This window comes from Amphibalanus amphitrite, unplaced genomic scaffold (genome assembly GCF_019059575.1).
Source record: "Amphibalanus amphitrite isolate SeventyFive unplaced genomic scaffold, NRLGWU_Aamphi_draft 000011F_arrow, whole genome shotgun sequence".
Lineage (NCBI taxonomy): Eukaryota > Metazoa > Arthropoda > Thecostraca > Balanomorpha > Balanidae > Amphibalanus > Amphibalanus amphitrite.
The window spans coordinates 1,697,707-1,713,114 of record NW_024881507.1 but is presented as its reverse complement, the minus strand read 5'-3'; the positions used below and the strand labels follow the sequence as shown (position 1 = coordinate 1,713,114).

The 15,408-nt window shown below is 50.6% G+C and overlaps 1 protein-coding gene across 1 annotated transcript in view; it reads right to left on the bottom strand.

Annotated features, from left to right (window-relative positions):
• Positions 1 to 5,412, bottom strand: part of LOC122382441 (arrestin domain-containing protein 2-like) — a 31,154-nt gene extending 25,742 nt beyond the window's left edge. The window contains exons 1-2 of the mRNA XM_043367751.1: positions 5,289 to 5,412; positions 1,375 to 1,497 (exon numbers count right to left, since the gene is read on the bottom strand). Coding sequence (XP_043223686.1) covers positions 1,375 to 1,497; positions 5,289 to 5,400 — 235 coding nt within the window. The 5' untranslated portion in view covers positions 5,401 to 5,412. The remainder of the gene's footprint in view (positions 1 to 1,374; positions 1,498 to 5,288) is intronic.
• Positions 5,413 to 15,408: the final 9,996 nt, after the last annotated feature.

Sequence of the window (15,408 nt, the reverse complement as noted above, 5' to 3'; positions counted from 1 at the left end):
GATAACTCTGTCTCTAAAGTTATCACAGCGGAATCAATTGCCATTCACAAATGAGTTCCATTAGGTCTTCGAGTAGTTCGTCAAAAAAATAATGATGAACGTGACGATTCACGACTGCATGGCACGATTTATTGCTGGTTCAAATACACTCAAAAGAAAAAACCAATTCTAGAAAGTTAGTCACAAACACATCGGGAAGTGTTTCTAATTGCATTGTAAAAAATGTGTGCAATTATATACCAGTAAAACGCCTTTTGGGCGAAGAACGAGCGAGCGAGATAGTGAGCCCTGCACGTGCGGAAGGGCGAGAGGGTACTTACAACAGGCTTGTGCAAAGCACCCTTCTAACCGGTCGCTAGCGGTGTGCCAAATTTGAACGCAATCGGCCCAGCCGTTCCTAATATCTGGAAGCGGCATTCTGCACGTGCGCACGTGCAAACGGGGACCAAAATGACTTTTGCACGGCACCCTACTAACCGGTCCCCAACCGTGTACCAAATTTGAGCGCAATCGGCCCAGCCGTTCTCGAGATCTGGAAACGCCCCCGGCACGTGCGCACGTGCAGTAGCACCCTAACCGCAACACATGGGAATGCATTGCCTGGTGGGTGCCTACCTGTATGCCAAGTTTCAGCGAAATCGCCCCAGTAATTACCGAGTTACTGAAATGGGAACAAATTTGGTACCTCTTCTTCTTTTTGTATTTTGCACGTGCAGTGGGGGTCACTGACATAGATCAAGAGTATCCGACCTTTCGTAGAAGGTATGCAGCTACCCTATAAAAATTACCGCAAGACTATCGCTCAAGCCGCTGCTGAGATATGGGCCTCTCAAAATCATTACTTTTGCAAAACTGCTTGAACACCCTTGACTTTTCACGTGACACGTGCCACGACGGTCACTGAAATGTATCAAAAGTAGTCAATTACGGGGTAGAAGGGATGGGGCTACCCAGCAAAAAAGACCGCAGGCCAATCGGTCCAGCGGTTGCTGAGATATAAGCCCCTCAAAAGCGTTACAGGCCGGGCCGGGCCGCTCATACTGAGATTTTTCCGTTATATTGAAAAGACTCGCTTCGCTCGCTGCGCTCGCTCGCTCGTAATAATCACCTCTTTTAGGTACGTACCTACAGAACCCGCAGGGGTAAAAATAAAGCGATATGTCACGCAGTATTTTCTTGATTCATCGGTTTGGTAGAAATAAAATACCAATTTCTCACTTCGATAAAATGTAGATTTGCGCCTCTCTGTACATCACTCTGTACGCTTTGCATCAAAATGTTGCTGAATTAATCGTCTCCATCGTGTTACAAGCTGAAACCAGTATTTCGATCCCAGACAGATATGACGCCGTTCCCTTGCGGCGGCGTCCTTACCTTTTCCCCAGATGGTGGCTCGCTCGTCGATGAAGTACTGGTCGTCTTTGACGGTGCGTTTGTCGCCACTGACCACCACCTTCCATTCTGCGTGGGCCTTCCCCCGAAGCACCACCCGGATCGCTGCAACAAAGAGAGACATGATCAGCGCGGGCCCTTTCCCGCAGAATCACCCGAATCGCTGCAACGGCATCGATGGCATGGTCAGCGCCACGAAACAGTCATTGTCGAACCGGACAGGAAAAAAATACCCACTGACACTGACCAATCCACCAATGGCCAATCAATGGCAATGGCCAATCCACTGACGGGGACTGCTCTGGCGGCGCGCTGAGGCCCCGGGTAGATATACTGTTCCGCCGTACACCAGTCGTGTGTCCGCGTCACGTGACCGGCCCCGGGCCGTGGCGGGGTCGGGGAAGGGGAGGGAGGCTGAGGCGGGAGTGGGGTCGGACACAGTCGAGGTGGGGTCTGGTTCGAGACAGCTCGAAGCAGTGCGTGAAGGTAAGTAATAAGTATGACTCGGCCGGCTGGGATGTGAGTGAAACAATATAAATTGTAGTTTCAACTGTTAGCAGACACGGCACCTGTTGCTTACATTTTTTATTTAAAATCAACGTGATATATTTCAAACGAACAAGCACCATGATTCATAACGGACCCTATACATACATTCTAGTTTACATGTAGGTATTCCCATCTTATTTGGTATATTGCAACCAAATTTTGATCAACCATTCTTCCCTTCGTGGTATCGGTTTGTCTGTGCTTCTGACGTCCTTTATAACAGCATGCATAAATGAGAGCTCCGATGACGCAAAATCTCCAAGTGCTATGCATATTGCATAAGCAGTAAGCTAAAGCTAGAGCCAAAGCCAAACCCAAAGCTAAAAGTCACAAACTGCTAAGACGTGTTTACTACCACAACTTCCCTAACTATACCGGAAATTTCACGTCGTCATTGTTAAGCCACTTTCTGATACTTGCCTGTTGCCTTACAGTTCACGAGAAAATCGCCATCACTGTCAAACAGTAGCCGAGAATAGCACTAGGGAAAGAGCGACTGTGCGGGTCTGCCATAGCCTCTTGGCGACCGCGTTCTGTCCGGCGATGGCCGAGTTTTGTCCGGCGATGGCCGAGTTTTACCCTGGCGCTGCCCATGGACGCTGAGATCACACTGTCAGTCAATAGTCAACTTTCCAGAACAGTCTGTGGGATGGAGCCCAGACGGCCCAGACGGCCGGACAGCGGTTCATTTATCACCACCAGAACTGTCTCAGCCACGACCAGATTTGGAGTTCACGGCCAGCCGCTTACAGACCGAGAGGCAGAATGGGCGATTTTCCTCCAAGTGAAAATGCTCTATAGTCCTAAAACGGGACTGATAAAGTTCAAGCGTCTCTTATAATGGTGGAAATTTCAGGCAGGGCCATCAATGCAGATATGTTATTGCATAGAGCTATCTAGATTAGATCTCTCATCAACCGCTCGATAAAATGGTGGCATTTCATCAAAGGAAAACAAATTATTGCGCATAACCTTAGTCCGTCCAGGCCTTCAAGAAAGAACTTTTATGTCTTCCTTTCTCCATTCTGGAAGCCCATGAGATGACCAAGAGGGTCTCAACAAACCGCCCCAGTGCCAGGAATTCCGGTCCCACGCGGCTGTGCCTTTGGTGAACCAGGCGGCGTCGACCGTACGCTGGGAGCCGCCAGGGTTAATTCTCAAATGGCTCTCATCATCAGCCACTCAGGAGCCAGGAGAGGTGTTCGCTTATTCATTAAATGGTGCCTGAGGCGGCGGCGAAAAGCCCGGGGTGTGATGAAGCGGGGAAGGTGCCCAGCTATGAATAACTAAGTAGGTGCGGACGTACGGCTAACACCATAGGCAGGTATCTAAATTGAGAGCATAATGGCTGAAGGATAATTCTGAGATGCTTGTCAGTGAATTAGCCCTTGAGGTGGCAGACTAAAGAACCTAACTGCATCTACAAATTGGTTGTTTGAATGTTGGGCATCCTAGCGGCAGTATGAGATATATTCAGTAAAAAAAAAAAAGATCACACTTTAATAGGGATAACGGCTTAGGTACCGTACGAAAAATCTATCGTAATAAACACAAATAACTTTGATTTTACGAAAATTTTTGCAGTTTTTTTTTATTATTAAATCCTCTTTTCCTTTGTTACGAAGGCGGCCAAAAACGATGTCATTAATTAACGTAAACTTTTTCGGTAAACAAACTAAAGCTTCCTCCTTTCAGCCTCTCGACATTTCACGATAAATGATCCATAGGCAGAGATCAGTCAATTTATTCCCCCGGTTGTCTCTATCGGCACCGTTTTGAGTCGAGCTAATCCATACCGGAGCACTGACTGACCGGGGGACGCCATCATACAATGTCGTCATCCGGTCCGGACGGGGCGCGCGGTCATGTTCGGCAGTTTGGCGGCCCGCCACAGCGGCGGCTGGGCGGGGACAGGTCGTTTGGATTCGCCGCTCCCTATATATCAGTTAGTTATGATCTCAATGGTAGCCCGATCAGGGTTGGCAGGGTACTCCTGCCGAACTCGTAATGGATATTGCAATTGGATGTCGAATAATCTCTAACGAATCTTGCCAAAGGCTGTGGCATTTGAAGCATTTATGGAATGCTAGCGCCCAGGCCCCAGCATGCTATGCATTTGAAGAAGGATAAACCTGCGAGCTGGTAAAGATTTGATTCCTTGCATAGCGATTCATGTCACCTGAGCGATTTGCATGATTAGGTATTAGCACATTGACTTGCAAGATAAATATAAAAACATTCAATATATGTATATTACATTCAACATATATTAACCCTCGCACGACCAGGCCATTTCTCATAACACGAACGACCAGGGGGGGGGGGGTTGTTACGACCCCCCCCCCTGGCGTTTCGAAACGGAAGGTCGTAGAGCTTAGCGGAAAAAACCAACGGATTGCTCTCAACGAGATCTCGCGATTGGTGGTATATTTTTTGGTCCTAGGTCAACATTTGACCTACTTTTGACCGGTCAAAGGTCAAATTTTCGGAAAAATAGACTTTTTTCAACTTTCGGCGACGATTGCGGCAAAACGGTGGGAGATATCGACTTGAAACTTTTACTATCGTGTTCCTTGATCAATTCTCTATCGTTTGGTATGTATTTTGTTTCCCTAGCTCTAAAAATGGCGCGTTGGGAGCGCCGGAAGTCGGCAAGATCACAGTCGGCGGCAGAAATTCGAAAAATCAAAGTTTAAATTTTTGAAATCTGATTGTATTTTTGGATTTGGGAGGTCCATTTGCTCCCTATAGAAGCTAATATTGCTGCATATTCCCATTGAGGTGACAAGAATTAGCAAAATAGTGGTTCGGGCGCTTTTCAAAAATAGTACCGGACGCTGTTCCTCTTGTGACGTCATAACTCCGTGACCTGACCTGACCCGGTCAATTTTCTTGCACCACACGATAGCCAATGCTTGCCCCAACATGCATGGGAAGTTTCATCATGATCCATCAAACAATGTGGGTATCACCGGCAGAAAACCTAGGGATTCGGCGCACACGTTTGGTAACTGTCGGCCGGAGGCTGTACCTCTTATGACGTCATAACTCCGTGACCTGACATGACCCGATCAATTTTTTTTCGGCAAAAGATGCGCAAAGGTTGCCCCAGAGGATATTGAAAATTTCAGCCCGCTACGACAAGCCGTTTAGCGTGCACTTCGAAAAAACCTCAGGGGGGGGGGTTGATACAACCCCCCCCCCTAGGCGTTCTAGGGTTAATATATTTAGAGTTGTTGAAGTTGAAGAGTTGAATGAAGTTGATTTTTAAGGGTCGTCTCAACCTAGGATCATTCATTATCCCGGTATTCGGGACTGTTGACTGTCCAGTAAAAATGCGGCCTCACCTCTCAGTTTGAAGTTTTCGATGGTGTCGAGGATGACCTGCCCGGCCAGCGTCTCGCCCGCGTAGTACATCTCCTTCTCCAGGCGAATGTCAAACTCGCGGATGTAGTCCATGGTGACCTGGGGACAGACGAGCACGGTAGTCAGGACAACGAGCCGTGGACGACTGCGATGTGTTCATTGACTGGCTATGCATTCGTCGGAATATAATAGATTCCAGATACAGGGCTTTTACATGCCGGACTTTTACAGTGAATTGGCAGTGCTGATTAAAATAAACACAATACGTCGTGGTTACTACAGGGTGTTTCACTAAAAGTGTCAAAAAGTAAATGCTTATTAAAGAAATATAAAATATGCAAATCACGTGGTTGCGCATGTGGCTTTGTTGCAAATTTTTGGACATTTATGCTTTGTTTATTTAAGATGTATTTTACACCCAAACGGAGCGAGGGCAGGAGGCCAAAGTTACAAGTCGTTTTTTTCCTTATACAGACCAAGAACAGGTTATTTACACCTCAACAGGAGGGGGTGAATTACACTTACATTTGGTGCCATCAGAAACATTGAAACCGTATGCCGACTTTTCAGGAAACGTTTTACTCTCCTCACCTCGCTACGTTCCGAATTATAAAAGTTTAAAAGGGCTTCTTAAGAGGTTTAAAAGGGCTCCTTCGATGCCAGTTCCAGTCCAAAAAAAGGCGGGGTCGCCCCCCACTTCTCGGCGGAAACCGTTGAAAAGGTCAGGGTCTTTTTGAGGGCCTTTGAAGATAACAAGAAGCTAATTTCAACATCAGAAATAGCCAAGGCCTTACAAGTTATCAAAAACGACCACTGTGACGGCTGTAGCCACCAGGAACTGGCTGGACCAGAAGTTCCTGGGCCAAATAATCAGCTGCCTCGCCGCCCGCCCCCATGGCCAGCGCGAAGCCCCGATCTGTCACCGCTGGACTTCTGGTTCTGGTCAGTGACTCAGTAGCTCTCGCAGAGCTGAGGAAGACTCAAGTCGCATCACTTCGGGAGCTGAAGAGCACAATTCAAGGCTTTGCCGACAGTCTGGACGCTGAATATGAAAACGGGCTGTGAGCCACCTCCGGACACGTGCGGAAACGGTGCATCAAAAGAAGGGGCGGATATGTGGAATAGGTTTGAGTGACGGTGATATCGCTGTTATATATTCAAATGTCCAACAACTGCGGATGAAATGATATGCAAATTTCCGTAGAAAACATTGTTCTTATGTGCATTATGACCTTTTACTTTTTGACACTTTTAGTGAAACACCCTGTATATGGGCGTGGAAATATTCAATGAGTAATGATGAGGGCGTGGAAATAAATCTTCAGTAAACAGCCTAGAGTAAACGAAACTGTTGCATTCACTAAGTTTGCCTTTTTGAACACTCGAAAATCCCGTTTGGATTTAATGCTTTCCTGGAAGTTTTAGGAAGTTGTGAAGTCAGCGAGCCAAGCCAACTCACTCGTGAAAAACACCGATTGAGGCGGATCAAAAGCAGAAAATGGAAAGTTGCGTTATTTTCGGCAGCCTCGCGTTTTGCTGAGCTCGCATCGAGCGACTATTCCGTCCGAATCCCTGACTGCAGCACAAAGACAGCGCCTTCGGCTTAGTGCGGCAGCGGCCTGCGGTGCATATGTCCCCGTTCTGTGAGTCCGTATTTTCCGTACGTTCACTGTCCGGTATTGTGCTCAACCCATGCACAGCACCCTGTCCTAGATCAATTCCTTCGCCACACCTTTGTCCTCTCATAACCCCTACATGTGTAGTGCCATACACACACAATAAACATTACAGTATCCTTTTCCTCCCACTGTCCCCATCATCCGTCCCCTGGCGTCCCGATCTGTCGACCATTAGCTGTTCTGGCGTAGCGGACTCGGACGTGACTCGGCATGTGCCCACCCGTGCTGTCCGTCTCCTCCATAATGTCTGTAATGTCGTCTGTAATGTCAGTGACGCTGCGAGCACACTCGGCAAAAGGTCCCTGGATGCACACGGCGGTAGGAGAATCCCGCCCATTGTCAGCCGCCCATGGCCGACGGCGTCCGCCCGTCTCATCACGTCCCAGAACCTCAGTGGACGGCGAGCGGGGCTGACATTTATTCGATTTGCATCGATGTATGTGAGACTGTGTGTGTGATTGTTGCGTTGATTATGATTTCAGACGTGTGTACTCGTATATGTGGGGATAAGTCACAATCAATCAGAAGAAGCGCCGATTTGTCGTTCCTTCACGACTGCGGTAACGTATAGAAATGGGAGCGCGAGTAGGCTGTTCTCCGCAAACATAGCTGAACATCCACGGTGAGATGTGACAAATGTGACGGCAGACTGCTGGGAAGTGACATGGAAGTGCCGCGCTGCGCCCACGTCCTTGACTTCCCGTTACTCTGTCCGCGCCGTCCCGGCGGAACGACGGCCCATTCCATCTGACCCGATCGTTTTCCATTCGCGGCAATGGAGCGCGCTCCGAGCCGCCGACGTCAGTCCCATCGTACCAATCGCTGCCAGCAGGCCGGCGTGTCGTCCATGTGTTATACGGTGTCATGCTGCGAAGAGGATACGCCAGGACGTGATCGGGTAATGGCTGCGAGGAACAGCTGCACCAAGAAGACGCGGCCATGGGATTTTTGGGAATAAATATGTTTTGGAAACAGCATGATACCATTACCTACATTGTACGTCTTAGAAAACCTTTAAGTTCATGTCTACGGACTTCAAGGCACAACATAGAGTAAGTAACTATAGTATTCAGGGTTTTGCGAAAGTCTCCCATTCACTGGTCGGTCACTATCAAACAGCCCCTCCCTGGCTGTCCACTGGCCGGGTAACCTCATTAGCTTCTCCCTGTATTGACTATTGACCGAGTGGCGCTGGCACGGTAGCAGCCGACCGAAGCAGGACCTGAACGGGAGCCAGCGCCGGGGCCGAGCCAAGGCCAGGGGCGCGCCGAATTACCCCATAGTGCGGCGGCAGTGAGCCAGATGCGGCGATAACCCCAACACAGGAGTCGGGGTGCGCCGATAACCCAGTCACAGGAGGGGCTGGGTGCAGTGAAAAACGTCAATAACATAGCTACGGTGGCAGCCTCAGTCAAAGCCAGAACCCGAAAAGAGGCCGAGATCCAATCAGTTCCCATAAATGGACGGTAGTGGTCCAATAATGATTTCTTCCGGTGACGGTGGAGCTCGAAAGCCACCAAATGACCTGTCACACGCGACTGCGGCTATACATACTGTGGGGCGGAGACCGAGCAGCGGGCAATGGTCGTACGGCGACTCAGCGCTCAGTAGCACGGCGCCCGGCCCACGGCGCTCAGCGGGAGCAGCGGGTATGAACATTGCTGGCATACTTACGACCAGAGGCCTGCTGCGCCCAGCAAGAGGAGTAGATACGGCACTCCGGCTGAACGTCTCGACAAGGTGTCTCGACACGCCCACTCCCCCTCCCCCGACAAGGCACCCCTCGTACATTGTGCATTCGCCCATGATACTCCCTGGATCTGCCAGTTTCCGTATTTTCAGGGTAGCTTATAGTTCGGCTTTTTTACCAAATGCAACATTCTGAAAAATGACCGCACCATATAAAACGTTCTGAGGCAATTTGGTAACGTCCGAGAAGTTCATTGAATGCAGACCATTCCATGGAACAACGCTATCGAACAATCGGTAACGGTCAGACGACAAAGGCCGGCACACGAGTGGCTCACAATCGGCCGCCAGTCGAAACGCGGCCGCTTTATTCAGTTTCTGGTGCCTCGGGGAGTCATTTGTCAGTGGCCTTATCGGGCGGCGAATGGGAAAACAAAACACACCTCTCCCAGACGTCGGCATTTCTCACCGGAAACAGGGCATTGCAGTTCATTGGAACAGATGATGCAACGAATGTCGTTATTTCGCACAGCAAGTTCTACTTCTAGGATGTTGTATGGAGGTGTTGTTACTTGTTATCGAGTAGCACATAAATGTGAGACAGTCATTCTTATTTGAATGTGAGAATGTGACACATAACTAATGGCTATCATGCCGGAAAAGAGTTTTTAGCTGATTCGTGCGTAGTCACTAGTCAGCATCATCAGCCCTTAAACCATCATGTAAAGATTGTAACATTTTTCATCTGGGCACATCCGAGTATTAGGTATATATGCTGCTCAATGCTCATCCTGTTTTTCTTACCACCCAAGTTTCACCGTGTGCCATCGCAGCCTCGGCACGGTCAGCACCGTCCGCTCCTGGTCCGACTAATCCCCCTCCCCCTAACCTGAGTGCCCATTACCCCGTCCCCGGGGGAGACCATACCATGTGGACAGGGACGTCCCAGAGGCGGCGGATCAGCCAGAATAGCTCGCCGCCGGCTAATGTCTGCGCCGCGGCGCCGGTGGGTGACGGTCGCTGACCTCTCAGCCCGCCTCCACGCCGCCGCGCCGGACCACCAGCCGTGCCATCAGCTCATTAGAGGCACCACCGGATAATGATAGCGTTGATCGAGCTCATTTCCTAATCCTCTCCATTACAGGGCCATTCCTGGGCTATTTCGGCTCGCTGAGGTAATGATAAATACGGTCGGCAGTTCCGCTTTTGTTCTCCGTATAGCGATACGGTGAGGCTGGGCTGACCTCTGCGATGGCCCGTTAAAACTGAGCTAGAGCGCTCGTTTGGTCTCTGGCTAAGTTTGACCGAGACAGAATCGCCGCGACGTCGTTTGTGCCGCTCTCGTTTAGAGGTCGGATGACTCGAATAAATAAAGTGCCGTCTTGTGCTAAAAGTGCGATGGTATGTAAAAGAGGCGTTTGAAATTGCGTCATGAATATTCCCATTATGCATACGGACTTATATGCATTCATAGCAGGGTCACCACAGAACTGACCAACTTCGACTGCAAGAAAGTGAAGACGCCTTATAACTCCATTGGTCATCTCACCAAAAGTATTTATATATGTACACTGTGACCAAAAGAACATCAATTCTCCACCAGGCTTATAAGTCGGAATGTGTTTGTCACCTTGTCGTTCGGTGCCTCATGCACTCCCATCATCCACGCAGTCGCGTGCCGGTACCTCTCACGGCGGCCGGCGGCGGATCGCCCGAGGCAGGGGGGGGGGGGGGGTTGGGCGCTGGGGGGGGAGATGGTGCAGCAGGCCGCCGAGCATGACGGATCGGGTCCCCAGGAGCCATGGATGATACCCCGAGGGTGGGGAATAGCCGCTATAACAGCTCGTCACTGCACCGGCCGGCCGGCAGCGTATTAGGCACTGAAAGTGACAGAGACGGTGATACAGTGACCTGATCGTGACGAGTGGCTGAGAGTGATGAGTGATTGACAATGAAAATGATTGACGGTGGAAGCGCAAATGACCAGAGATGAAAGAGGCAGCGGCTATGCGTGGTATGCCAAGAAATTGAATGCTTGAACAAGAAATCAGCTTTAAAAAGTTTTGTTGTTTTTTATCATTCTGTTTTACTCACGGGTTACTTGAGAAGCAGGGGCGGATCCAGCCGATCCGTTTGGGGAGGGCAAAATTTTCCGACCTATCCGACGACCCCTATCCACTCCGCACTGGGAGGAATGTAAGATAAATTTTGGATGGGGATGCAACATTTTCTCAAGGGGCCCCACTGAAGGTTTTGGGCCCCTTTACTTTTTCAAGCTGCCAATCATCGATTTATGAAAACATAGGCGCGGGAGCCGGGGGGCAGTGGGGGCAGCTTGCCCCCCAACTCTGGGGCCGTGGGGGCGGTGCCCCCACAGCTTTGAGACGGAATACCACACTTTTTTTGCAAATGTTTTCTTTTTTTGTTGAAAAAGCCCAGGAGTGAAAAATAAGTGGCCTAAAATCGGTGAGAAAACTAGATTTGGGGGTACCCTAGGTTAATCTCTATTATGGTGTGCCCCCACAGTCGGAAAGTAGTTCCCGCGCCCCTGTATGAAAACCAAAAGTTAAGGAAACAATCCATACAGGAAGTTATCCAAAATGTTTGCATATTTCAGTGAACCTCACAAAATCACAGCATACCTAAATAAGTGAAATGCGACAAGTTTTTTTTTTTTTACTGGGTGATTTTTCTTATGCTAACCACCCCCGCAAGCCTTAAACCACTTTTCTGGATCCGCAGTGGACCTTTGAGAGCCCTACGGGTCCGCTCTTACTTACAAGCCGTAATCGCCACGCCATATGTGGAAGGCTTTTGGTGTCAATACATACATATGTACATACATACATGCATACGTATAGTCGACTACAGAATGATGTTCCTCTCCTCAGAAGCTCTCAGTTGACCGGAGCGCTAAGTTGTGCCGTTTATCACGCATCGATTGTCGCGTGTCGATTGTGAGCACTGGGACAAAGCTATAATTTGTGAACTCAGCCCGTGTGATGCGGCACAGCCTACCACTCCAGGCAAATAATTGCCTGTGAAAAGTGGAACATCATTCTGTAGTCGACTATACATACAAGACCGTCAAAAACCTCTGGAAACTGAATGACTCAATGGAGGCTCCTCCAGAGACCTTCACGACTTCTCAGATTGAATGAGCCCCGACCAGGGTCGGTTCCTCAGAAGGTGCTGAAGGGTTTCAGAAAGCAGCGTAGGCTCGAGTCTTGAAAGTTCTTCATAGGGTTCTTCATAGGCCACCGTGCAGGGCCCTTGGAGCCTTCGTTACAGGACTCTCAGAGGTCAGCATGACCCCTGCAGTCTGCCTGCATTGAGGCCCGATCAGAGGCCGTCGTGGGGCCCTCAGATGCCAGCGTGGGCATTTGAAGCTTGCGTTGGGTCCTAGAGGTCGTCTTGAGGGCCCATAGATGATAGAGGTTGTCGTGAGGGCCCTCAGGGACCGTCCGTCTCGGGTGGAATCACTGTGGAAATCGTTGTGAGGGCCCTTAGAAGCCTTCAAGAGGACCATCAGAGGTCATCATGAAGATCCTTGGCCATCATGACGGTTTTCATAGGCCCTGGGCCCTCAGGTATCTTTGCAAGGCCCTCAGAGGCTGTGGTAAGGCCAGAGTCCATTGTTAGGGCCATCAAGAGACCGTCACAGGTTCCTCAGATGCCAGCATAGCTCCTGCAGCCTGGTTGTGTTGGGGCCCTCAGAGGCCGTCGTGGGTCATCTAAAGCCCATGGGCACTCAGACCTGAGATGGGTCTAGGACCGTGTCACGAGGGCCCTCAGAGACCGACGTGGGGGCCCTCAGAGGCAGCGTAACCCCTGGAGTCTCCGTGGGGTCCTCAGATGCCGTCATGGGGCACCAAACGCGGTTCGGGACACTCCTAGCCGGTGAGGGCCCCAAAGACCAGCATAGGGCGCTCCTGACCAACAACTGGACGTCTGATGATCGGTGATCCCATATGATCGTTCGTTTCCCGATCACTGGTCTGGGAGAAAATGTATTTGGTGGTGTGACAGGCCTCTTATACGGCTTTTGGGGGGTGCAAAAAGCTATGTTTGCACTCCAATGTTTTTCCATGGGTCTGGAGCTGAAACCCCTGCACCCTCTATCCGCGGATTTCCGCTGCCCTTGAGCACCGAGATGACCAAGCGACTTTACAACGCCACACTATCTACATGCAATCAGTTCAGGGAGTTTGATCTATTTACAGCATTCTGGCATAAGTCATCAGCAGCGAACGTCCAGCTCCTTCCTTCGGAATGGCCGTCACCGAAAGTCCTGCTTTACGTCCAGATAGCCCTCGACGCCATATTCAATTTTATCATCTCTACATGCTTTGGGAGGGGCAAAAGGACAGTCTTGCCCACATGATTTAGCTTTGGGGAGGGCAAATGCCCATTTTGCCCTCCCCTGGATCCGCCACTGTTGAGAAGTGCACGTAAATGCGTACCTAAATGCAAGCTGTCATGTGCAACTGACAGAAAGCAAATGCAAATGCATCAACGCCATTCAGCGCCTCGATTTTATGAAGACAAAATTTTGTAAAGCATGAAATAGAATGAATTCCAAGCACAATGCCAAAACAGGAATATTATCTGAACAATGCGGCGGTGTCGAGGGCCGAAATTGGACGGACCAGTCGGCAGGGCTACAATAAATACGAGCGCCGGCGTCTTTATCACTGCTAGGAGGGCATATGAAAGTCTCCAGCTGCCGACTGCGTCTGCCAAACGACTGAAAGCCCTCACAAAAATATCTCGCGATGTAATTAAAACGAAATTAAACTGACATTTCACAGTAAATGACTTCAACCTTTCAGAAAGATGAAACAAAATTGGAGTAAGGTAACAATGGAACAATGGAAACGTAGAAAATGAAGTCAAAGGGTTTTTCTATATGGTAAAGCAATGAAAGCCATAGGTGACCTTAAATCGGAATTTCACTGCTATAAATGTATTAGCAACATTGTGGTTGGACATTTTTCTGTATTTTTGCTGGCCCATGGTAACCAATAAATCCTAATAAACTTCAAAGTCTAGACACGTATTACCCTGTTCGGTCCGCCTAGAACCGTAAGCAGTCTCCCCATCTCTGTATGTCTCCCCGTCTCCCATATGTCACTTTTGTCTTTATTGTCTAAACCATTATTTGTTATAAGCTGTTTCCCGTCAATGGTCTGCCACCTTGTCATTGAACTGAGCTGTCTCCGTCCCATGAGTTGTATGCCGTCCCGTGAGTTGCCTTCCGTGTACCAGTCTCCGTGACCGCGCGGCGTCCCGCGCTGCTCGCCGTGCCCGGCTCGTGCAGACAGGCGGGGCCGGCTGACTATCAGATGAGCCGACTATCTGGCGGGCCGGTCGGACGATCCCCGTCCAATTCTGCCGTCCCGGCCCGGCGTCTATCACCGCTATCGGGCCGGCCGGCCGCCGCCGCCGCCCCGACCAGATAGTCGCCCTGGCTCGTACAGCCGGCCGGCCCGACTGTCCCGGTCGGCATCCAGAGCCGGTCACAGCGCGGGGAAGGGAACAGGACAGCACTGTGCTAGGGCACACACTGATGCCGGTTGGGTTTAGCCCTGGTGGCCTTTGGTTCTACGCTGGCGACCGTCCTTTTTCATGATATCACGGTGATAGCGCTGAACGAGTTGGCCGGTGTCGCGGTAGACCCCAGGCCCGGCTCGGCCCAGACCAGTCCCAGTCTGGCCCCTGTGAGGAGATTCGGCGGCGCTGCCGCGGCCGGGGCTGCCTCTCCAGCACTCTCTTTGATGAAGGCCAAGGGCGGATGGCGGGCCGGCCAACGATAGCTCATCTGCATCACTGATGGCCGTTTGATATTGGATCTATGATCGGGTACCAGCTCCTGGGATGGCGCTGATAAAGTGGAAATATGCATGCCGTTATGTAAGGTATGTCCGGGCATGTCTCATCATTGGAAACCAGAAGCTAACGCGGAGACGGCGGACTAATGCCGTCCACCTCTAATGTCATCTGTTCGCTGTGTCCGGCCCCACATCGCGCCGCCAACCTCCGCACTCTCCTTCCTCCGCACTGCCCTTCTCCCTATCCGTACTATTCTGCTTCCTGCATCCCTCCCCCACTCCGTACCGCCCCTCTCCCACTCCGTACCACCCCTCTCCCACTCCGTACCACCCCTCTCCCACTCCGTACCACCCTCTCCCACTCCGTACCACCCCTCTCCCACTCCGAACCACCCCTCTCCCACTCCGTATCACCCCTCCGTCCGTCTCGGCTCGTCCAGTCCGGTCCGTTACTCCCCGGCCCCTCTCCTCGGCCGTCAGCGCCCAGCAACGTCGCCACTTCCGCTTCCGGACCATCGATCAGGCTCGCTTCCGGTCTTCCTATTCTCTCCCTTCAGCTCTCTCCTCCCTCCCTCTCTCTCTCTCTCTCTCTCTCTCTCTCTCTCTCTCTCTCTCTCTCTCTCTCTCTCTCTCTCTCTCTCTCTCTCCTCTCTCGTCTTTGCTCGCCAGCTTTGTCTCTGCGATGTGTTCCCACGACCGCGCGAGCTACAACCCTTCAGAACAGAGACAAGCTGGCTGGCAGCTACGCTAACCACCATATCCCATCCCTCATCAAGTTTCGCCTGTCGCATTGTCAAATGAAAGCAGTTTTCGACATCTAAGAGGGGTTGAGGGTGTTTGTGACACGGTATTTAGTACGGTTTCGTCAAATTTGCAGGTCAGTAGTCGTTAATGTACAAATC